The sequence below is a fragment of the Corvus hawaiiensis genome, chromosome 3 (assembly GCF_020740725.1).
Source record: "Corvus hawaiiensis isolate bCorHaw1 chromosome 3, bCorHaw1.pri.cur, whole genome shotgun sequence".
Lineage (NCBI taxonomy): Eukaryota > Metazoa > Chordata > Aves > Passeriformes > Corvidae > Corvus > Corvus hawaiiensis.
The window spans coordinates 63,906,522-63,930,810 of record NC_063215.1 but is presented as its reverse complement, the minus strand read 5'-3'; the positions used below and the strand labels follow the sequence as shown (position 1 = coordinate 63,930,810).

The window sequence follows — 24,289 nt, the reverse complement described above, 5'->3', positions numbered from 1 at the left end:
GCCGTGCCCTTGCGAGGAGAAGCCCCTGCCTCTCCCCCTCGCAGCACAGTCCCACTGGGAAAGCTCTGCGGCTAGAGAAGGAGCAGGCTGGTCTGTCAGCAGAGGGAAGAAGGAGAGGAAATAATGAAGGCAATTCCCTGGGACAAGCTAGGCAAAAAAGGCCTTTTGACCTGACTAATGGCTGACATGTACTGGATCAATTGCTTGGACAAATGCAGAGGGTGACTGCTGGGAAGATCACAAAACCTCGGTGCCTGGGGAGTGCACGGGGCTCGGCATTGAGACGAAGGCACTTGCCTGTTTTTGGAAGCAGAAACCAGAAACTGAATTTTGCATGGACAAATTTCAGACTTGACAGATTTTGATTCAGACCTGGAGAACCATAGTTGTTCAAATGCAGCCTGAATGCAACTTTCACATTGGATAGCTAGATAATGCAACTATGGATGCATTAAAAATATAAGGTGCAGTCTTTTCTGGTTTTGTCATTGTGGCTGCACGGCAGTGAGGATTTTATTCAAGGTAGAATGTAGTATGACTTGCCTGAAAGAAGCAGTGTAAACATTAAATTTCCTCTTAAAAATGCATCTTGCTGTGAAAGGGTTTCTGTAAAACACCAGGAAATGAAACCATGCAGGTTGATTTTGCTTCTGCCTAGGTCTGTGTGACTGATCTGAAAGGAAGGAGAGTACCTTCCTGCCAAAGTTAGCTAAGTCTCTTACATGCAACCCAATCCTTAAGAAAGATGGGGAGGGAGGTGATGGGGGGGACATTTGACTCGTCTCCCTCGCGGCTCTTCTCGCAGGGATGCGATGCCTTGTGCAACCTTCCGGCTTTGCGGGGGAGAGGGCACCCTGTTACACAAAACAGAAGTGGTGGTGTGGGTTGCTCGGCTCTTTTTAACTGATTCTCTTTTCTTTTTTTTTCTTTTTTCCCCGAGAGATCGCAATGGCGGGAGCATGAAGACACCCCGGGGGATGGCTGCATCCTCGCACCCAACCCCCCATTTTGCTTCGCTCCTGTGCAAATACAAAATTTATGTTCCCAGAAACCCAAAATCGCCGCCGGCGTCCCGGCGGGGCGGTCGGAAGAGAAGGGCGGCTCTTCCTCCGCAAACTTTCCCTGTCCCCTCCCTCGCCGCTTCTCTCCCTCCTCTTCTCTCCTCCCTGCCCTTCTCGGCTCCCCGTCGACGATGGCTGAGAGGCCAGGGAGCAGCGGGACAGCATCGCTGCCCGTCTGGTCCTTGCCCGGTCCCCGCGGCCGCTCCCAAAGCGACATCTCCTCCTTCTCCTCCTCCCGGAGGACCTGCCTGCTGCGGTCCAACGTGGGCGGCTCAGGTAAGGGGGAGGGAGGGAAGGGTCCTTGTGTCGGAGACCTCGGAGCCGAGCTGAATTTGGGAATTCGGGAAAAGACATCCTCCTTGACGCCGTGCCCTGCTCTCCCAGACGTGGGACTTGTCTTTTCTCGGTGACCAGTAGTGTGAATTTCTGGGGTACGTGGTGCTTGATCTACTCCTTGATAAGATGTTTGGAGAGTTGCAGGCTTTTTATACCTGTGTTCACATATTTAAATTAATCCTGGTAACATTGTGGCTACGCACCCATTTGGCAAAGCATCTCTGGCTGCAAGGGCAAAAAAGTCCCAGGACGTCAAAACTCCTCATCTTGCTACTTCACACATTACACTTCAACTGCATGTCAGAATTTTACCTCATGCCCTTATATCTGCTTCGGGATTTTAATAGGTGAGAAAAACCGATGTGCAAGTCAGAATCCCACCAACTTTCTTCAGGAAGCAATCCCTGCAAGTGCACACAGGATGATTTGGGGGTGGAAGCTGGCCCTTTGGGACAGAGTAGGCTTCCTAAAGAATTAAGAGAAGATTTGCTGTGTAAAAGGAGAGGAAATGAGGGTCCTAGTTTACTGTGCAGCTACTTGAAAGTGGCCAAAGTTTTACTCAGTCTGTTTCCTGAGGCAGGGCACAAAGGAAAATGAAATTCTGGTCTCCGCAGGGCTGAGCACATTTTGACAGTGTGTGCTTGCCCAGTTGCAAATCAGTCCTGCTCTATTGACTAGAAGTCTGTAGGCACATACACCCTGGTGATGCCGGTATTTTGGGTGCACTCACACACTACTGCAGAGGTACCCATGAACCACCGTCAGGGAAGCTCCAGAGTGCACTGAGGGACCTCCTCTGCTGCAGCACAAGACAGTGCAGTGCGTGGTTGGGTCTGCAATGGACCACAATGTTCTCTTATGTTTGGTCCTCAGGGAATCTTAAGATGAAGCAGAACATTTGCTTGGGGAAGATCAAGTATACAGCTACGCCTGCCTGATGAGGGGAGAGGGAATGAAAACTTGCTTAGTCACACAGGAGCAAGTAGATTCAGCTTATGGGGCCAGAGGCTGCTAGCAAAAACAACTCCATGCCATTTTCTGTATAATTTTCTGCTCTACTTTTTTTCTGTGACTACTTAAAAGTTATGGTGAAGGTCATTTGGGACAGGGAGGAGGGGGGAGGTTCTAGTGCTTCAGAAAGGACTACTTTTAGGGGTAAGGTGTATTTCAGCACTGCCTGGAGAGTGGTGCATGAACAATGCCCTATGACTGGATGTGTACACCCCTGGATCCAGAGGGATCCCTGCAGAGGGATCATCACAGAGGCTGACAAGATTGAGACCATATCAATGTAGACTATGTTGGTTGGTGGCTTAAGTACAAAAACTACTGACAATGAGCTGGGTTCATTATGAGAGACTGGCAAATCCAGTGGAAGTAAAATGAAAGGGTTTTCAAAGATGTGTTGTTACTTGTAGTTTCTTACACATGACGTTATAGTATCCCTGTTGCCTGACTTGATTTTTTATTTTAATTTTGAGGATGTGCTTCCTGCCACTAAGGGACAAGTGTTGCTTTCTTTTTTTTTTTTTTTTTTTGGTCACATTTTCTTTCATTCTATATTTTCTCCCTTGATGCTTCCTGTATCTTTTTTCCAGCTGCTCACTGGACACAACAAAAACACTTACATGTGGCCACATAACAGTTGATTCCCTCTTCAAAAAGGAAAGAATGCATTAAAGATGCAAAGCTGTTTAATTTTTAATATGGTGTTTAGAGAATTGGTTTTATACTGAGGTGCCATTAAAATAACCTGCTTTTTCATTCCCCTACTAACCTGGAGAACAACTGTAATGGGGACAGAAATGTGAAGCACTTAGAGGAACAATATGAGTCATTATTTTTGCTTCTACCTTTTTCTCTAGCCATATCATTTGTTTAAAGTAGGTGACTCATTTACATCAGATGTTACCTGTGCTCCAACTGCTGCATGTATAGAAGAACAATTTGCATTTTAAATAACCTGCAAAATGTTTGCTTTATGCCTGTTCCTGGGCTGAGTCACTTGCAGCTGTTGAAGTCACAATTTGCAGCTTCTGTTGCATATTTATTTTCATTTTCTAGAACCTGGCATGAGTTGTGCTGAGAAGAGGTTGTCTCCTCACACTCCATCAGTGATTGGTACCCATGTAGAGGATCACAATGTCATTTATTTTACCACCTTCTGATCCACCATTCTCAATGCCGGATCCATTAAAAGGCAATATTTTTAGAGACCCTTCTAGCTAAGGGAAATGTAATAGCTTTTTTTAAAGCAGCTTTGGCAGTGGTTCATAAAATAAATCTGTTTGTTATTCTAGGTCAGTACTGTATGTATCTTGATAGTGCAGTGAGGCTGGTCGGGGGGATCCTCATGTTTGTGCTGTCTGTACTTTCTTATCCCCACTCCTTCTTCTTCTGCTATTCTTACACACTGACAGAAGCAACTTCCTGGTATCACTTTACAGCATCTCACTTCATTAGCTGCCATCCAGTGTGTAAGGACAATGTATTTTCAGGACTTTCTTCTTAAAGCTAACCTTTTGTTTTAGTGCTAGTGGTAGAAGATGACTTAATTTCTCTTTCTGGGCTGTCACCTCACCCACTGTTTTGTCGGGCCTTTTGTAAGCCCCTAGGAGGAATAAGGTGATATTTATCACCAGTATGGGTGGCATGATCTAGAATTTTGATGTAGACCCCGAAAAAGGGTAATGTTAGGAAAGTTCAAAGCCTCTATGACAGGCATAGCATGTGCATCACTTCAACATTGTGGTACGCCCCAGCTGACAACTGGCTGGTTTGTCAGAGCATCTGAAGGAGATTGGTGAAGAAAAACATACTCTTCTAAAATTTCAGAGCAACACCAGAGCCACTTGCAGAAAGCTGCTTGAATTACACACCTTTAAGCAGTCTTCCATGTTTAGTGACTAGATTTAAACCCACTCTAAAGGTGAATCAAGTAAGTCAAGTTTCTTAATGTGTCCAATACAGATGGGGACTGAACTGCCGTTTCAAAAGAAGACCCTGTTAAATGCCTTCCCAGAACTCATCCAAAATCTAGATTTGGTGGTTGTGGGGCTGAAGGTAGCTCTCAGCATGAGCTGTGGGTCCTGGGGTGCAGGATGGAGGAGATGCTGTTTCATATCAGCCACCTCTGTGCTCCGATGGTGAAGCGGAGGCAGTGGTTCTCTTTGTGACAGCCCTCAGGCACCAACCTCCTCTGCTGCGGTGCCCGCACTTTATCTGCATGTCCGTGTAGACAGTTTTCAGTTCGCTCTCTTTTTAGTGTTGTGGGTTTTGCTGTACAGCCTTGCCTTTTGCTCTGAAGGCAGTGAGGTCTGTGGCGAGGTACATCTTGGTGAAAAGGGAACCGTACTGCTCAGACCAGAAGTCAGAAAAACACAGATCTCTCTGCTCTGGGATTAACACTCTCGTATTGTTGCAGTTCCTCTTGAGGTCTTGCTCTTTGGCAAGAAGAAGTTTCAGGTCATTTATTGCATTAGTAAGAAATGCACCTTTCAGGTGGAGAGGTGAGCTCCTCATGCATCTTTCCATTCCTTTCATGGGGTTTTTTGAGTCCTTCTTATGACAGACAAAAGAAACCTACCTAAGAATTCAGACAAGAATTCATTGGTACCTCATAGCCCAGATGCTGGATTGCAGAAGAAAATGAAAGCCTGAGTGCAAATGACAGTCCTGTCTCAAAATTTGCACATCCCAGGATTATTCTGGGTATTTTTGCAAGTTAATTTATTCAAAAATGATCATGAGTGACATCTATGATGCCATCTGCTGCTAACTCCAAAGTAGGGTGGGTGAAAAGACTGCTTAAAATCCCCCAGTTAAATGAAGAACTGAGGAAGCTTTCATGTAGTGATTGGAGCATCAAAGTGGATGATGTTAGAAAAGAAAATTCATGATTTTTGGACTTATTTAAGATTTTCATGGTTAGAGTACCCCACTTTGCAAAGTGAACAAATGTCAGATTGTCTTTTTACTGAACAAACTCTCTGGTTCATGCAAAGGACACATTTTTGACAGCTGAACGTATTTGAGAATCTAGAAAGGGTGAAAATCAGAATATTGACATTGACCTCTAGACACTGACCTGATTATCTGAGGGCATGGAACCTAGGGGAAAAGGTAAATTTTGGGTGGGTAGGTAGCTGTTAAGGTGTGTCTGTATTTCCCTCTGCACTTGCACTCGTATTTCCCCAAATGGCTGCAGATTCCAGTTTCCATATACACCAAGCAAGAGTCCTACCAAGCTCTCTGGGAGTTAGAAAAATGTTGTTTTTCAGTCCTAAGATGGGATTGATGAGGGAGAATATTTGTGCTGTGGGAGAACACCATAAATAAAGCAGCTGATTCTGGTACATTTTATGAAAATATGGGAGTTATGGGAAAACATGGTTCTCCATCGTACTAAGCAGGACTTGTTTACAACATAGGTTGAAGTACAGAATTTTGCAAGAAGCCCAAGGCAGACAATTTGTGGTAGAAATCTATAGTAGAAGTTAAGACAAGTAATAATTTGGTGGGATTTAGAAACTCAGCATGACTGTGTCATTTCCAAGAGTTAGTGCATCCTGTCCTAGGTTCACATTAATATTTTTGCATCAATTAAAAAATTTAAAATATCAGGAAGAGGCAGCAAGCATAAGCAAATGAAATTTGACTTATGCTCATAGAATTGAAGCATCTACTTCTTTGTAATAATCTATTTAGGCCATGACCCCATAATGTTAGATCCCATCCTGGTCAGCCTTACATGTAACTTGTAGTTTCAGAATGATGCGGAGGAAAAATATAGGAATCATTTGTACTGAATACATTGACAAAGTTTAAGTCTGCCTGAAAAACAGTTCAGTTTATAAAATAGATGGGCTTGTGGAGAAGAAGCATGTGTCAGAATATAGTCAGCCATTTCTAATCTGAGTTTATACCAAAATATATGCAAAATAAGAACCTGCTTGTTCTATACTGGACTAAAAGACATTATTCCTCACCAACTCTTGCAGAAAAACTGGAGTAGGTTCTTGTTATTAGCCCAGCCTGATTAAGCATGAAAGGGGAAACCCTGGGAATACCATGGTTTATAAATATAAACCATGTATTCTACATGTCATTTATACATGGCATAGTTTCTGAGACAAAAATTTTACAATAATATATTCATACTTGGGCTCAGGCTTAAAAAAATTTTTTTTTTACATGTGATGACAATCTTCATGGTTGGCTAAGTAGAAAGTAAGCTCCAAACAGCTTCAGCATAGGATTTGATGCATGTTTTTCATCAGCCAGACCAGTAATTGAGGCTGAGATCTGCTCAGTGGTTTGCTGCCGAGCGTGTTTTAGTTTCTCAAGGCCCTTTGGCATTTAGCACTTCCTGCTCCTCTGTGGCTTCTAGCAAGTAACCATTTAATATCAGACCACACGTCAAGTATGAAGGCTGAAGTGATTCAAAGAGTAACTGAAGAAAATTTTTTCTTCTTCTTTTACTGAATGTAAGCAACTTGTTCAAAAGAAGCTTTTGTTTTGGTTTTAAAATCTAAATGTTTCATTAGCCAAATCCATCATTAGCATGAATAATTTATCTTCCTTCCCCAGCCCACTCCTGCATGTCCTCCTCTTTTTGCTATTTTTTCCTGAAAAAGCAGACTCAACTTATGGTCCAAAGGCTGGGGAGAATTAGCAGGTTTTCAAGGGCTGGTGAAGAATTTACATTTTATATTTATTTATGCTTTTTGAATCAGAATCTTTTCAGTGCCAGAAATCCTGTAAGATTTCAGTTTTCAATAACACCAGTATTAGTAATGTTTCTGAATTTTTACTAACTCTCATTGAATATGTTTTATCATAAGGCAAACATATCTTTGGTGATAATCTTTTCTTTTTGTCTTTTTTCCCCCTAGCATTTTACCTAGCATGTTGCTACTATTTTAACAGATGCAGAAATTAGTTTTTCTCATGTACAAACAAAGTGGAACAAAAGCAAAAATATGCAGAAGAAAATAGAAAATCGTGATTTCAGCATTCTGAGTTCATTCCCTTCTCCCTTCATCTTTGAAACTGTCAGCCTTAAACCCCACCACAACAAGGGATACCCTTGCTCTTCATGCATGTGGAAAGCACTGTGATCTTCCTGAAATGCAGGCAGAGTTTGCAGGCAGTCAACACTTCCCTTGGTGGTGAGCTGAGAAAACTTGTTCTCCATCATGAGGTTTTGATGCAGAAATGGACTTCTAAGAGGTTGTGTTGCATAAATTATGTTAGTGCCTTTGATGTTGTCACAATTTTTGAGTTTTGAAACAGTGAAATATTAGTAGATTTTATCAGCATCAAGTATTTAGTATAATGGGCTCAGAAGTGTTGGCCCTGCTTTAATACAGCCTGAAGCTGCAAAGCTGCTGTGCTTTGCAAGTCTGCCACGCTCTCAGATGGAGGGAGTGCTCTGTAAAGGAGCTAAAGAGCAGCTTAAACCACCGCATCCTTTGGTGATGAGACACTTTTCTACCCTCTCCCATTTCTCTCACATTTCTTAAAAATTCTGACACGTCCTGCATTGCCCTTCACAGTTCTCATGCTTGGCTCTGTTTCTCTATTGAGAGAAATACAGGACCTAACAGTGTGGGGCTGGGAGGGAAATGTGGAAGAGGAAGCATTCAACCACAGATGGCAACGTGGCAATGCTTCACATAAGCTAAAATACAAAAAAAAAAAAAAAATTTTTAAATAATTATAGTATTTTTACTAGATAGTCACTTCAAAAAATTTACTGAGGTTTCAATAACTTTTCACCATACAGAAATCTGGTGTAGGGCTTTTTTCCTTCTAGTTTGGGGACCAGGACCAGGAATTAAATCAGCAGAGAAGTGCCAGAATTTCCCCACCACAGAAATGTGATTGTCCTAAAGGACCCTGTCCACCAAGTGTACACCCTTCCAAGGCAAGGGTAACCACTGCCAGATTCCTTTACAAATCATTGGATATCAAACGGTGCAAATACCTTCTTGACAGAATAAGGATGTTGAGTATATCAGAGAACCAGACCATAAAAAGAGCACGTTGAGCAAAGCTCTCCCTCCAGAGCATGTTTGTTTGCTTTTTCTGGTTTTGGGGGTAGAATCACAGCTTTCAAGAATATATCTGTGACTAATACACACATTATTGAAGAATATTACTAAGCCACTAAGTAGCATTGGTATTGAGGTATTGTTTTGCATCGTCTACAAGCGCAGTAAAGAGGGGTCATGGTGGTTTTGCAATTGAATGTGCCCTAATTGCAGTCCTTCTTTGTGTTCAAACACAGGCAGCTATATTTGAACTCTATGAGTGAAGGGATAGTTAGCAGTCATCTGCTTGCCACTTTTTAATTTAATTCCTCTGTTGCCCAGTGTCAGGGCTGCCAGTAAATGTTAGTAGTTAAAACCATCAATGAAACCATGACTTTTTTATCTGAAAAAAAGATGAGTGGTACCAATGTGTAGCACGAAAAGGCAGTGTCTGCAAGATATAATTCTGATTTTTATTCTGATTTAAAGCAGTTTAGGCAGATCAGAAAGGTTGGATTTCAAATATGTTATTTTGCTTGCACAGCCAGAGCCATGGTAATTGATCAGGGACTAGTGGACATCCCAAACCACAACAAGAACTGCTCTAGCCCCAAGGATGAAGCATGGCAATGCTGCCTTTGTTACTTAGGTTTATAGGCACCTCAGCCTGTGTTTCTGAGTAGACCCTCGATTTTGTATCCTTAGGAGCGAGGCAAGAGGGAGAATTACACCTCCCCAGGGGCATGGCATCTTTCTTCCAGCTGTCTGACTTTTGAGCCCTTAACATTTTTTTAAAAATCATGGTGCCTTCCTGTTATGCCTTCCTGCAAACAAAACTGAATGGCAAATTTCACATTATGTTTATTTTAGTGAATAGCAAATAAGAAAAGCCTCCCACCCAGCTATTTTAGTATTTGGAGACACATCTGCTATGAATTTTGCCTTATTCTTTGGAAGTTGAGATAAACAATGGCTTTTGATCTACAAATAGCAAAAATCATTTTGGGGAAAGATTACCAAAAAACCAATGCAGTAATTTTCAGATCTTTCTCATATTTAGGTGGTCATCTTGAATTTGTCTAATGGGATCCTCCTATGGCAAACTGGTGAATGTGTGTGTAACTTTGTTGGCGATTTCGGCTCACAAGCCAAGAGCTGCTCTGTGGTGCAGATGTTTATCCCTGGACACATAGTAAATGAGAGCACTGTGCATGCTCATGCATTTAGTGGTCTATCTGAAACAGACTCTGAAAGCTGCACCTTTGCAGTGTAGCGCTTGCCAGACCTGGAGGGAACCAGCAGAGCGAATGACTTTCTTTCAGCTACAGGGGCAAAAGACTTTGGGACTTCAAATGTGCTGCCTACCCCTTTTTTGGCTTTGTATCAGATAGCTCTCCTGATGGTCCCCAGACACTGGAAGAAAGATTCCCCCCTTGCAATTTCCATGGGGATTTTTTTTTTTTCTTTTTTTTCCTTTCGCTCAGTGCCTGCTGTGGAGGCAGTGCCAGGCAGCTCCACAGGCTTGCCTACGCTTGGGTGAGGGAAGATGGCACACTGTCCCAAATAGCAAGGTAATTGCTTAACAGTATCTTAGGCATTACTTTGAAATCACTTTTAATTCAAGCTGGGTTAAGTAAAATGGAAACAAAAGTACTTTATTTTATAATTTCTAAAATAGCTCAGTTGCCAGTCTTTTGAAAGCAGAAACAAAACATCATGGACAGAGTGAGTGCTGGCAAGATATCTGTAACCAGTCTGCTGAATTTAGGGGGAGAAAGACCCATCAGACTTTGCCTTGGTGTCAGCAGTTTAAAGATCTTCCATGCTTCTTTTCTTATGTCTTCTATGACTTTTGTAATAATATTGTCTGTTTTGGACGGCTTTGCATTTCCGTAGAAATCTTGTGATTTATTGAAATTAGAAATTATGTCTTTCTGGCAATACAGAAGTTGTTATCACACAAATTTCTGGTGAGCAGAAGTAACTCAGTGGAGCACACAGCTTTTGCAACTTTATTGCACTATTATATAAACTCTGTGGGGAATAAGTTATTTGTTCTACTCATGATAGGCCAAGATTGGAAAAGTGCTGTAAGCACAGGAGGGGATGTGTAAAAGAGATTTCTTGGGAGTGAGATTTATTGGGCTGGGGAATGGTCTCCCAGGAGGAACAGTGAAAGCTGCTCTCCTTCAAGTGCTGGAAGCACTTAAAACCAGAGCTGGAAACACACTGAAAAGTATGTGAAAAGAAACATTTTACAACAACAATGAGCAGGGTCTTCTGCAGTTCTGAGTGGTTTTTTGGTTTGGTTTTTTATTGCTGTGTTTAGGCCAAGTCAGGAATGACAGCAGAGGGACAGAGGACTGAGAACACAATCCATCCATCTGCCAGACTCACTGGGCTAAGGAAATAAAGATGGATCTTGCTTTTTTAGTGGATGGAAGAGCCACATCCATGACCCACCCTCAGTGGCAGGGTGTCCTCTCTACCTCCTTTAAAAGAGATGGAAGTGAAAGAGATGGGAAGGAATTCTCCCAAGCAGCAAATAAATAACTGACAGTAAGATAAGTGAAATGAAAGGGCAAAGCCAAATTTGCCCTTAGTATTTTGAAGAGGAGCTGTGTTACACAGTTTTATCATAGGCTTAAGATAAGTATATATTTAGAATATTTAGATGAATTCTAGGTAATAGGGTTTTGACAGTGAGAAGTACCTCAAATAAACAAGCTTAGTCTGCTTTCTAAGACAATCACCTTCTTTAAAGAAATTATATCAAGGAGATTTCAATTCAGGCACTAATTAATGAAGTGAATTCTAATATTCATTAGAACTCCATGCTTCTGCTTCAATGAACTTTTCTCAGTTATATATGCCCCATAGAGAAAAAAAATCCCAGAAAACTAAACTCCATGTATATCATGTATGAAGTAAGTGATATTCAATCCAAGATGTTTTTATACAAATACTGATTATCATAATAACAGGAGAGAGGGGGAAAAAATCCAGAAGGAACTTTGCAAATGGCAGTATGCATCTCTCTCAGACTCAGAATTATATGCTTCAAATTATGCACATTGATAGGAAGGACCAAAGTTTTAAAAATACACTCAAATGATTTCTGATTCTAATCCTTTTACACGTCAATAAAAGCTACCAAAATATGTGCACTTTGCAGTAGTCCTAATCTCCATTTGTTCATGTGAGCTTAATCTTTAGAAGCAGAATTTTAAGAGTAACTTTTTTTTTTTTTTGGGGGGGGGATTCCCATAAAAGTTGGCCAGTCTAATAATTATACCAAGGAAAAATCAGAAGCCAAGTTCTATGGCATTTGATAGATGCCAGATACCCATGGGATTCACTCTGATGCTGAAGACTCCTGTAGGATAAAGGCTGGTATGGTTCAAGGAACCAAAATTCCTTGTTTGTCTTTTAATGAAACACTTTCCTTTTGTGCCAGTCTGAGGGATGTAACATCCCTAAGTGGATTTCTCTGAGCCCTGGAATTTCTGTAATAGGACTGAACATTGGCTGAGTCATGTGGATAGCAGGCATTGAAATAAATGCTGCCACAGAACTGCAGGACAGTTTTTATTAAGCCTGTATATTTTTTTCTGTAAAATTGCAGTACAGATTCTTCTGCTGGGAATTCATGGCACACGAGGAAGAAGAGCATGTCAAGGGTGCCCTGTACATAGGCACTGAAGAGCTCTTGGGTATGATAACGCGTGTATATATAAAAAAATACCTACCCAGCTTCAGTCCAGTTCATTTAAGTGACATTTTTCTAAACCACTGAAATATAAACATCAGACTGGTGGGGCCTTGCTTTCTCTGCTAGGAAATACATCACTGGGAGGGAAGGAACTGCTTGGTAGCTATCGAGTATCTCCAAGAGAAATGCTGAATGCTGGCCACATGAACCCTTGCCCTGAACAGGGAGGCTTCAGTCACTGAACTTTGAGATTGCCATGGAAGAAGGGGCTGGGCACCCCTTTCCTTTCCCTCTCCAGTCTATGCCATCATTTCCCCTCCCATTTCTATGATTTGAGGTAGTGTTAGAAGGCAATATAGACATTTTGATCTCTCATCAAATGCACTGGCTTTGAGAACCAGGAGGGAGGGAGGAGGGAGGACACCCAGCAATTCCAGTAGACCAAGCACCTTTCAGTAGAGCATGCCACCTAGGCTAAGTAAGAGCAGTCCAGCCAAGCCATTGCTGTGACTGCATCCCATCCAAGCTTCACCGTCAGGTGCTGTGCAGCCCCCTTTGGAATGCAGCAGTACACTGCCTGTGAAGCTACTGCTGTGTCCCTGGGCTTGTGACTTCATTGTGACTTTCCAGCGCTTAACAATTTTTTGTTTTGGCTCTTACAGTCACATCCTCAGTTGTGGTATTTTTCCCTCCAGTGGCTGCTGGACTTCTTTGGTGTTGAAAACTTCTGAAAACACAATTCTCCCATGCCCGGGCATTCAGGGGTTAGGAGAAAGAGGCAGAAAAAAATCTACTGTTCTTTTTTTATTCCAAGAGAAGTTACAATATGCTTTCTATGGCATCTCTGTGTTTCTGGGGGCTTGATTCGAGATGTTGGTGCACTTGTGGTTGGCAGTGCTGCTATTGACTTCAGAGGGCTTTGTCTCAGGCTGGAATAGATTGCTGCAGCTTTTATCCCAGGAAGGGTTCTTTACAACACTTTACAAAGATGAGGTGACCTGAAGTCAAATATCACAATCCTGTAGAAGGCAAAAGTCCCTTTGGGAGCAGACTGGCTTTTTTCAGTTCCAGCCTCTTAAGAAAATCCTGACGCAAGAAGGGATGAGATGCATTAACAGGTTTTGTGATTGGCCAGGGTCAATAGTGATCAAAATAGATGCAAGATTGTTTTCTAAAGGAAATTAAACAAAGAGCAAGTACAAAGCATCTACAGCAATTCCACAGTAGGTAAGAATACACAGCAACTTCTACCTTTATCCTGTGAAAGCCGTATGAAGGTACACCTGATGATGTGGAAGACTGCAGGCAGCCTACCTTCACAGAAGAGGATTTCCTCACAGGAGGAGAGCCCTGCTTGGGTTCCTTGTTACTCTGGTAGGGGCAGAAAGAGGATGGGATTGTCCATGATTATCTATGACTCTCTTTCTCTGCTGCATGTGAGTGGGAGAGAGGATTGTGTTAGCTCTTCTTCTCTAGTGTGAGTGATATTATCTCCCTCCACACAGCTAGGCCTTTTATTATAGTACCGTGAGGAGTAGGAAGGGCCAGAAGAAATCAAGATGAAAGAAGCACTGACTCAGATAGCAAAGGAAAATGGAAATGGTTTAAAATGTAAAAGATCCCCATCAGAAACAAAAGAAATTATTTCATTGAAATTTTTTTATACCTTTTATTTATGTTAGTCTGCCATTATGTCCACAAACAGAGTAAATTATATTTTTTTATCTAGAAAAATCCATTGATTCTGCTTCTATCTCCAACAAACTAACTTTTGGCTCAGCATCTCTGATTCCTGTTCAGTGGAAATCTTTATTCTCTAGGTCTTTTGTACTATGATGCCTACCAAGTGTGGGAAAAGTAGGGATGCTCTCCATCTAGCAGCAGTTACTGTAGGAGTCCATCTGCCTGTGGTGGCCGGCAGAGATGACGTGCTGGACCCTTACCAGCTCCAGCTCTGCTCTGCCATAGATATGAGGAGAATTGTCCATAGACAGATTTTCCAACAGATCTGTGGAGGAGTCTGAAAATACTGACAAAAACCAGCAAATGAGTAGGTTGGTGGCTTTAAACAAATTGTTTGCATTGTAGTAATTGCCTGAAGAAAGCCTCAGCTATGTGAGCAATCTCCTCTTTTTTCCCTGTGTAATGAAGGTATAAGGTAATGGAGCTTTCTTCTGCTGTTGTTTGTGCTATTTCCTGTCCTACAAGACCCAACGGCTTCAGTGACCTTCCTGCAGGAGGAGGGAAATGGAAAAAAGTTGGAAAAGCCAAGATTTTGAGTTTTGTGAATATGCTTAGGTTCATCAATGTATGGTCAAAACAGAATATATTGCCCAGCCATAAGGTAGAATTAACCCCCTTATACCTCCTGCTTTGTTACCTCTTCCTTACTCCAGTTATTTTTGATAGGACTTCAGTGCTAAGAGCATCCTTACTGTAATTACTGCAGCATCTTGCCTTGTCACCACCCAAAGAGCTTCCCGGGAGCCCAGCCACACACCCTGAATGCCTCACACCATGTGCTCCCAAGTGTCCCCTCTGCCTTCCCACCCATCTGCTGTGCCTCGCATCATTTCTCACCTCGGCAGATTGGTTCGGTGCCTGAACCTCCCGGCTGCCCAGCTGGCTGCCAGGGGCTGCTGGGGAAAACTCGGCTGGGCGCAGGTTCTGAGCCTCAGGGAGGTGCTGCTGTGTGAGGCTGATACACTAGATGGGGTGGTTGTGATGCTGATCAGCAGAACCCGACTCTGGCGCTGGATTTCTGCATGGATCACGCACCTGCCCACAGAGAGGATCTGAAATACAGGCTTGTTACATGGAGTGATCAGCAGCAGATTGCCCTGAGCTGCTTTTGCCTGGCTTCTGCTCCCTCTCAGATGAACTCACAGCAGGGTCTTCCTTGGTTTTGGTGCCTTAAGTGCCTTTAAAGGCACTAAGCTGGAGTGGGATGGGATGGGGATGCCGTGTCAGCATTTTAAATTTCCTGATTCCCCCTTCTCCCCTTCTTTTTCTTTTAATCCATAAAGTGTATATTTAAACAACACAAAATATTATTATCAGCCATTGCTCTTCCCTCAGCCAAGGTAATGCTGCAAGCTTGGCATTATTGGTTGTGCTGGTGAAATTGGATCTCCTTGTTGTATTGATCCTGATGTACTTTGGTCGGCACTTGTGGGTTTTATATTGATCTGTCAGAGAAACTGCTGAGGAGTGGGTGAGCAAGATCTGCTGTCTGTGTTGTTTGGGAGCTAACAGGAGCTCTTATTCTTCGCCAGTAGCCTGTTGCACACTTGGCTATTGACCCATTATGAGGGAATCTGGCTTTAATTAGATACCAGGTTTTCCAGTATTTGTACAGAGGGCTTTGACCCTAGTCCACAGCAAGTTCACAAAGGCAGACTCTCAGGCTGAGTTGCACATTTATTACGTAGTCTTCTGAGAAAGAAATCATTAAAATAATTGGACTAAAATTTTTGTGTGTGCTGAAGCTGAAGCAGTCTTTTCTAAATCAAAATTCAGTTGGATCTATATAAAATGTAATATAAAATTCAGAAATAAACATATAGGCCTCAATTAGCATTGTGCACTTAAGTACCCTGATGTTTTCCTGGCCCAGTAGACATTTCGATTTGGTGTATGCAGCTCTAAGGGCAGATGCAGAATCCTTTGACTAGACTGGACGAGACTGAAAGTAGTAATTCCTTCTCCCAGCCTGAAAATTCCAGCACTGGAACCACTTTCCTCAGAAGCCTAAAAGAGAGACATCACTCATTCTTTCCAACCTCAGGACAGTTTTATGGCAGGAAAAATCTTTTGTTTTCCTTTTTTTCTTTTTTTAATTTCTTTTCTTTTATTCCTAGAGGAGGAGGGCCTGGTAGATTTTTGCTTTTAGACTGTATTTCATGAAAAATAACCCCACAGTAATGTTAAGTGGTTCATATACAGCTGATAAGTGTCAAAGATATCATCAAAGCTTTCCTGTATACCAGTCCATCTGCAACAGAAATTCTTTCCTACATGAAATAATAAAAATTATAGAGAGTAGATATATGACTAAAAGTAAGCTAAAGTGGTTTTCCGATGACATATCACCAAACGAAACATGACAAGAACACTCTTACTAACTTATCAAAACATTTCTCTGTTATTTATTCAATAGTGCCTGAAATGGTCATAAAAAGTGACTCAGTGAAAAATGACTGTGTCATTTTATAGAATGTAAACCATGTCCAGGAAATTACATCTGTAAGTCCTGGCCATCTCCCACATATATAGGCAAATGAATAAGGAGAGAGAGAGAGAAACTGAAAAAAAAAAAAGCCCTTACAGTAGCTCTTAGCCAGATCCAGATGAATACAAGCCTTGAGCTGCCAAACTCTTCCTGCCACACCTGAGCAACCATTGCAGCACCTGCAAGACTAAGGAGCCAAAGCTCCTTCTCTCCACAGCATTGCCAAGAAATGCTTGGTGTGTTTCAGCCCCAGTGGCTCAAGAATGTGCAGGACTGCTGCAGGTTTCCTGAAAGCTTTGGGGCAGACTCTTTTGCTAGAGCAGGGTGGAAGAAATTCGTCATTCCTGGACTCTGGGGGAGCAAGCATGGTGTAATTCCATCCAGGTCTTGAAATGTGTAATAGATAATATTCTTATGTCAGGGTGAAAAACACAGAGTTTTTTATTTAGATTTTTTCATTGGTTGGTTGATTGTTTAGTCTGGGGTTTTTTATGAATTTGTAAATTAAGCACTAATCTGGTTTAGATTCAGATGCAACTTTGACCTAAAGATACAATAAATAGGGTGGCCTACTACGCTGTTTGTTGCAAGCTTAGAACAATATAATATCTGAATTCTTCCTTTCACGTTAACTGTTTAGCCTGCTTCCAAAGGGATTTCATTTCTGATTTGGACTTAAAAGCCTGTGGGAGATATATAGCAGAGAATCTTCAGGTTCTGGCTAAGCTCATTACAAGGTTTATCTATTTCAATTGACTTTTCCTTTATAAAATGGAAATGTCAATTTCCATTGATTTTTAAACTTGTCCTGTGTGTGGGCAGGTCTAGTTTAGAAATCAATGTCATTTGCTTACTTATCTTTAAACATCATCTTTTTCCAAGAGGGCCATGGCAAGAGGATACAAAGTTACAAAAAATGTTAAATTACTAGAATGCTATAGAATTTGTGTAACTGTGAAGAGAACCACTGGGCTGCATGGCTGTTTTCTCCCACAGATTGTGAGATTTCATTCACAGGATTGTTCCTTTAATTTAAATGGGCTCATTGAAACATTGAGTCATGTGGGGCCAGCACAAACTTCTTTTTAGATCATCTTCATCTCTGCCATCTCATCTCTTAAACCATGTGGCAGCATCCTGAAAGCAAGTACCTCTGCAACTGATTTTTATTTGTTTCACTGCTGTTTTCTCCCCCTGCAATTGCTGGGCCTCTCTATGCATTCCTGTGCTTTGTTTGTAGTGCTGCATCATCAGCCCTCGCTCAGCCAAGCAGCTGCCTTGGCCTGGATTGTCCTTCCTGCAGGTGGAAGAAGCTTTTTCCTTCTGGTGTTCCAGCACAACCATTTGTTTGGAGGCCCTTTCCCAGGATTGGCTGGCAGGGGGTGGATGAGTGAGTGTTAACATGCTGTCTCCTCTGCCTCCATCCCTTGACATCAAAAAGGTCTTGAGACTGTTCCACAGGACTGTGTTTTACACTTAAGCCATGGAAACATGGCCTAGATGTTATCTTCATGAAGTAGGTGTACAACAGTTTGATAAACTGCTCTCAAAAACATGTATCAGTAGTTTTCTGTCAATCCAAAAGATCCTGCAGGATATTTCATGGGGCAGTCCCTGGCCCAGCTCTTACTCAGTGCTTCAGTTCTGATTTGAATGTAGGAATGTCGGATTACAGAACATCCTTGCAAATTTTGCAGCTATTGTCATGCCAGCAAAGTTGCAAGCACTGGAGAGGACCAAGGAGTCAAAATGCTCTTGACAAATTCAAGCAAAGAGGTAATACAGCTTTCTGTTGATTGGCATACCCCTCATTTGGTTTGGTTTTCATATAACTAGGGTGCACAAAGAAAGAATTATCAAAATCCAGGTAAAATTCCAAGGTACTTGAGAGGTTAATCACTGTCATGTAATTTATGTCCAATACTAAGGTTTTGCAAGGACTTAAAGATATTTGAAAAATTGCTTTGGAGAAATGCTGTAACTACCACAAGAAATGTACCATTTCAAGGCTTCACCAAAACACTTGTAGTTTGGGGGGTTTGTCAGACTTGAAAGCTGCAACCTGAGAGAACAAGTAGAGAGCAGAAGAGTTGTCAGGTTAAGACTACATATGATTATGCATTTTACCCACACTGCTAAACTGAATGCAGATTGGAGGAAGGAAATTGTTGAAAGACAGCATATCTGTGCTTCAAAACCAAGATGGAAAATGGGGAATCAAAGAGGGAACAATCTTCATTGTAATCCCATTGTCCAGGCTGACCTCAGTAACAAAAGAAAAAGCTACCTGTAGTAAAATAATTTGCTGTTTCATTATATTTTAATAATCAAACCACTATTAATAATGCAAATAAAAATATTTCAAATATATTTTTGTCAGCTTCCTTCTATAATATTCTCTTTCTCGTTGAAGGAAAGAAGCTTATACTTCTCACCACTGTGCAATGCAAAGAGAAAGACAACATAGCTCGGAAGTACCCAACCACCTTTTGTAATAGCTTTAGTGAGTTTTTTTTCTTGCTCTCAAGAGGGCACCTTTCCCTGCGTTATCTAAATATGCTCTCCAGATAAATTCAAGCATCATGTTCTTGATGAAATGTTGTTATTTTTAGAAATAAATGAAGCAGGATACATAATTTCCCCTCCTACATCTTTGTTGATGCTTTTAAAGAAGGACCTGTGTTCAGAACTTAATTGCAGCATCCTAGATTGTGCACAAAATAGGCACTGCAACTACCAGTGGGTGCTATTGTAAGGGGAAAAGAAAACGAACAATGCCATACAAATGTCACTTTGGAGTTCTCTTTACAGCTGATTACCACCCCAGGAAAAGAGCGCTGACTTGTTTGCCACAAAGGGGATTAAACGGCCTTGCATGACACCCTGGGAAGGGATGCCTAGGTGAAAGGCATGTTACAATAAACAGGATATTTTGGGTAACAGCTGAGGAAGGGAAGAAATTGCAAAAAACCTATTTGCCATGTGGGTTTGACACCTTTTTGAACTTTCACACAATGTTATGTGCTGTTTCACTTAGGATGACAAACTGATAATAGAAACAGAAATGTCTTCGATTTCTTCATCTTTTACTACACCAAATCTGTTTCCCAAAGACAGCAGGAGTCAAACAAAAGGGCATCATTTCACTGTTAGCAGCACAGTCTTTTTCAGCTGGTGTTTGGTCTTAGGTTTTCCTTAGGGTGTATTTCTAGAGTTCCCCTGGCTTCCTTGTTGCCTCTTTGGTCAAATTCTTTGGTCTTTCTGCCTTTCTTCCCCAGATATGCGCACTTCTGTGCAAGGCAACCAAGCAGTTTGAACCAGATTTACAGCATGTTGTTGATTTCACCATAATACACCTCTCAGCACTGGAAGTTTTTATGTTGTATAGACAGCAGTTCATCCTCTGGCTCCATGCTACAGTGAAGTACAGTTGGAGTTTTGACTCAGAGCAAAAAAGTTTGGGCTGCTGAATTATCAGCATCGTTACCTGAAATTACTCCAGGATTTCACTTCTGCTATACTGGCCAGCTGTGGCCTAACAAAAGTACAGCCTATGCTGACACAGTTACATCCTGAAATGGAAAATATTTACCTTGTCTCTTCATTCAGCGGAAGCAAACTCTTTCTAATGCATGTTTTCCCAACACCTGCATGTAGCACATCTCCAGCTTGCCAATTTGCCTGATGTACTTTGCTGATACCAGCTAGGCTCTGTGTTTGTCCCACACATTTTCCAGTAAGTTCTGGCAAGCATATTAGCTACCAAATCAGATTAAAATAACTGGTGTTGTTAACAAGCCTCTGCAGGTAAAATATGTGTTTTATAATAAAATACACCCGTCCTTTCAATACCTTTGAGGTGCATTTGAACGTCTGTTTTGTTGCTGGTATTAGAATATCATCAAGCTGCACAAGCTAAAGTGATCCTGTATGTGGCACCTAAAGCAGTTCAGGACAGGAGTTTAGCAGAAGTCAAAGTCATCAGACATTCCTGTGTCTGACCAGGGTACTGAGAGTTAAGTTACACATACACCAGCAACCAATTCACCACACTTTCTGCACTTGAATAAGTGAAGTTAACCTCTGACTGTTGGTCATTAAAAAGAAATATCCTTTGGTGTGAGTGTGAGGCACCTTGTACAATAGCTGGAGCTGTGATTCTAGTCTAGCTGGATCCCTTGAGGAGGTTGATCATGCAGACAAATTTCTCAATCATAAATCTCTCCCTTTGAGTCAGGAAAGAGCAGGTGAAACAGATAGGTGAAAAAAAGATGAGTATTTTGTTTCAGGGGTCTCTACTTTAGGTACCTCTACCCTGTTTAGGCATGCTGGGCACCCTTCACAGTTACACAGCCCATTCAGCTTGAGCTCCTGCCAATGAAGGAGGAAGGTAATCATTGCAACTCTAAGGAAACCCAGGGACTGAAGTAATAGTAACCCTGAGCTTGAAGAGTTGAGATGTAATTCCATCAGACCTTGTACAGATACCAATTGCTCATATGGGTAGCACAGCTTGGACTATGGGTATGTAAAGAAAATCCCTTTTATATGAAACAGAAGTTGTGATTAAGTGAGAATGCAGTCCCGGTATTGTAAAATATAGAGTAAATTCACAGATAAATATAGATAAATAGATATTTTAAAAATCATTCAGGAAAACACATTCAAGTAGTGTTTTTCACTCTCCTTTAGTTATACTCTCCTGTCATTCTCCTTTCCAACTATTGCAGAATATCTGGCGCACCTAAGAGTGATCCTTGATTAGATGGTGACTTCTGCATGATGGATTTTACTTTAATAATGTGCACTATGGTGTTCAAAAGCAGTACAGGTTAGTGGCGAGATCTATATGAAAACTAGCAGTACCAGGAGGGAAGAGACAGCAAGGTAACAAGCTGAAGTTATACCTCTCTGTAGTGCATCTTGTCAAATGCCTCCTCTGTTTGTTTCCAGTTTATATCTGCTCGGATCTGTGTCTCATGAATCAAGTTATAAAACATTAACCTCCAAAGAGGTTTGTCTGGCTAAATGTGCAGTGCATCATGTACAGCACACAACTGCACACTAGCAGTTGTTTGTCAGCTTTTGGAGTTTGAAAAGCTTTCTCTTTTTTGATATTTATTTGTTCATTTTCCTAAGGGTGGCATTTGACATTTAAGTGATCATTATCTAGCTCCTACTTGCCTAAATTTTACTTCAGCTCGGAGACAGAGTTAAGACAAATGCAGATAAATATCTTAAATGAAGTCTTCTATTCCATTACCTAAGACTTTATTAATATATTTTCACCCACGCTACTTAAAACAAACTGAAACACCCAGAATCTCCCCTATCCTTAATTTAAGTCTGGCCACATGTTTTATGTTCAGAAACAAAGTCCTGGTGTGACTGAAGTGGAAGTTTTACTGTTGGCTTCACCGTAAGCTGGTATAACCTCAGACCCTCAGACCAGAATATATTGCCTTTCCATGTTTTTTCTTTACTGGATTATCTGTTAGCATATTTTAAGGGAAAATAGAAAGAGAGTTATGCTTATGCCTCTCAGTGAGGTTAAATTCCCTCTTTTTTCATTATACGTAAGATTGCAAGAGAAAAATCTGCAGAAGACACAAGAGGAAAAGTGGTGGGCAGAAGGTAAGAATAAGGTCCCAAGATAAATAGCAGGATAAAATGTTCTGCAAATCTATTATACGCAGTCATTAAGGCATGATAAAAGTCTGACATTTCACTTCAGCAAGGATAATGAAGACTGGCCTTTTTACACAGATTCATGGCACTAATGCCAAAGGGATTATTAGGTCTGACTTGTGCAATACAAGCCCTTAAATTACACCCACTTACACTTTTGTTGAGCTCAGTAACTTGTGTTTTATTGTTGTCATCCAGAAAGACATCTAGTCCTGATGTGATGACCTCCAGAGACAGAAAATCCACTGATAGCCTTGGGAGCTTAATCACATTTGCTGTTGCAATAGATACATGTTTTTATTTGTACATGCCTAGTCTCTGTTTTCAACCATTGTTTTTTATTGTAACTTTCACTATCAGAGCAAAAGGCATTTTGTTTCTTCTTGGTGCCCTGGCCCCTATGACTCAAAAAGTGTGTTCACTTTTCACATTGCAATAAAAGGCTGAAGTATTTTTGCTTGTACTGCCATCCTGGTGAAGTCAGATACTGAGATGGAAGTGTCACTGCACCAGCCTCAATATGACTGAGACAGAGATAATCTGGGATCCAAAACTGGCTGTCCCTGTATGCAGAGCTTCAGTTTGGCCTCTTTGTAGAAAATCTGTTCTAATACAAATACGAGATCTAGTCAAATATCATGATGGTTTCAGAACATTCAAAGATGTTATCAGATTTTCAAACTCAGAACATCTTGTAACAGGCTCTGTAACTGTCTGGCTCAGGTGTGAAAAGCCCACAGCCCATAAAATGGAGTTTGAGTCTGGAACTTTATTTCAGTGGACATGTGGAAGCAATTTTTCTATTCCTTGTTAGTATTGTATAATACTGAGGATTATAGCAGTCTGATACCTTACCTGATACTAAAAAGTCTTATTTTAAACTGATTTGCCCTGTTTCCTATACCTGATTTAGCTTGGCACTCTAGGTAACAAAGGCCATGCTCTGAGGTAAGGTTTTGGTTGGAGCTCATCTCTGTTTCCATAGGAATAGTAACTTGTTTCAGAGCATTTGTTTGTGATATTTAAAGAGAAAAGGAGAGAGGTTATTTCAGTTTGCTTGACAGAATTCATTTATGTGAGCAATATGTTGTATTAATGCATGAACACCCACACCAGGCACTGTAAACAGCAGCCCAGGTCTTGTAGCCTTTCAAATGGAACACTTACCCAGTTTTCTGTGACAGAGAGGAAAATATATCTTCTGGACCTTCCCAAATCATAGCCCTAATCCATTTAGTAGCCATTTGCTTTTCCAAGTAATTTCCAATTTTGGGAGACTGTAAAAAGCAAACAGAAGGGCATATTTTGTTCCTGACAGCAAATGCTTGGCAGTTCAGTGGAAGACGTGTAACAGTTTCAGATCTGTAGAAGCTCCCTCTATAGCAGCCACACTTGGCTCTGTACAAGCAGGTACATGACACAGTCTGAGAGTCTGACTTACAGTAAGGGCAGAACACGGAGGAATAACCACAGCCTAGGTTGTGTGTGAACGTGTGTTCAGGAGAGGACAGGACGAGGGAAGAAGGGCAAGCGATACAGAAGAAATGGCAGGCTAAGAGGGACAATGGAACACAGAAGTCTGCCACTTAGGGCATTTTTACCAGCATGTCAATTAGACCTGACTCTGAGTAGATTTAATTGTCTTCTGAAGGCAGACAGCCTGCCAATAGCTCTGGGCTGGTTTAAGAGTAGTAAAAATGCTTGAAGTCATTAGACATCTTGTTTGTGAGGCTCCCATTGCCAGCCATGCAGCTGTGCTCATGGTGACACCAGCACATAGTTAATATATATTATATTAACTATGGTCATGCCAGGTACAATTCTTTCAGGCATATCCAAATCCTAGAAATCCTCAGGTTTCCGGGGCTAGGTAGGCAGTTAGGCACATGCAAAGCCTTCATAAAGGAAATGGTAAGAAAACTAAAGACCAAAACCTTGTGTTTCTTTTTCCAGTATTTCAAACTGAATACGTACCATGCTGCTTTGTAGATATGAGTTCACTAAAATCCAGGATTCAGAAAAAAAGCTACAATTTTCTTAAATAATCAAGTATTTAGAGATGTTTTTCTTGTCCATGCTTTTATCTCCTGCTGAGCTCCCCCTCTTCATGATATGCTGAAACCTCCTTCTTGACCTCTCCCCATGTCCCTGCTTTCCCCTCCCACTGCCTGTCCCTCCTCTCACTCAGCCCTGCCACCCTCTCTGCGCTGAACTCATCATATGCCCA

At 41.5% G+C, this 24,289-nt stretch overlaps 1 protein-coding gene across 3 annotated transcripts in view; it reads left to right on the top strand.

The window, feature by feature from the left end:
- The first annotated feature begins 1,177 nt into the window (after window positions 1-1,177).
- PHACTR2 (phosphatase and actin regulator 2) overlaps window positions 1,178-24,289 on the top strand; it is a 134,944-nt gene continuing 111,832 nt past the window's right edge. For all 3 annotated transcript variants that reach the window (XM_048296925.1, XM_048296928.1, XM_048296924.1), the window contains exon 1: window positions 1,178-1,337. In XM_048296925.1, the coding sequence (XP_048152882.1) occupies window positions 1,193-1,337 (145 nt within the window). In that variant the 5' untranslated portion in view covers window positions 1,178-1,192. The remainder of the gene's footprint in view (window positions 1,338-24,289) is intronic.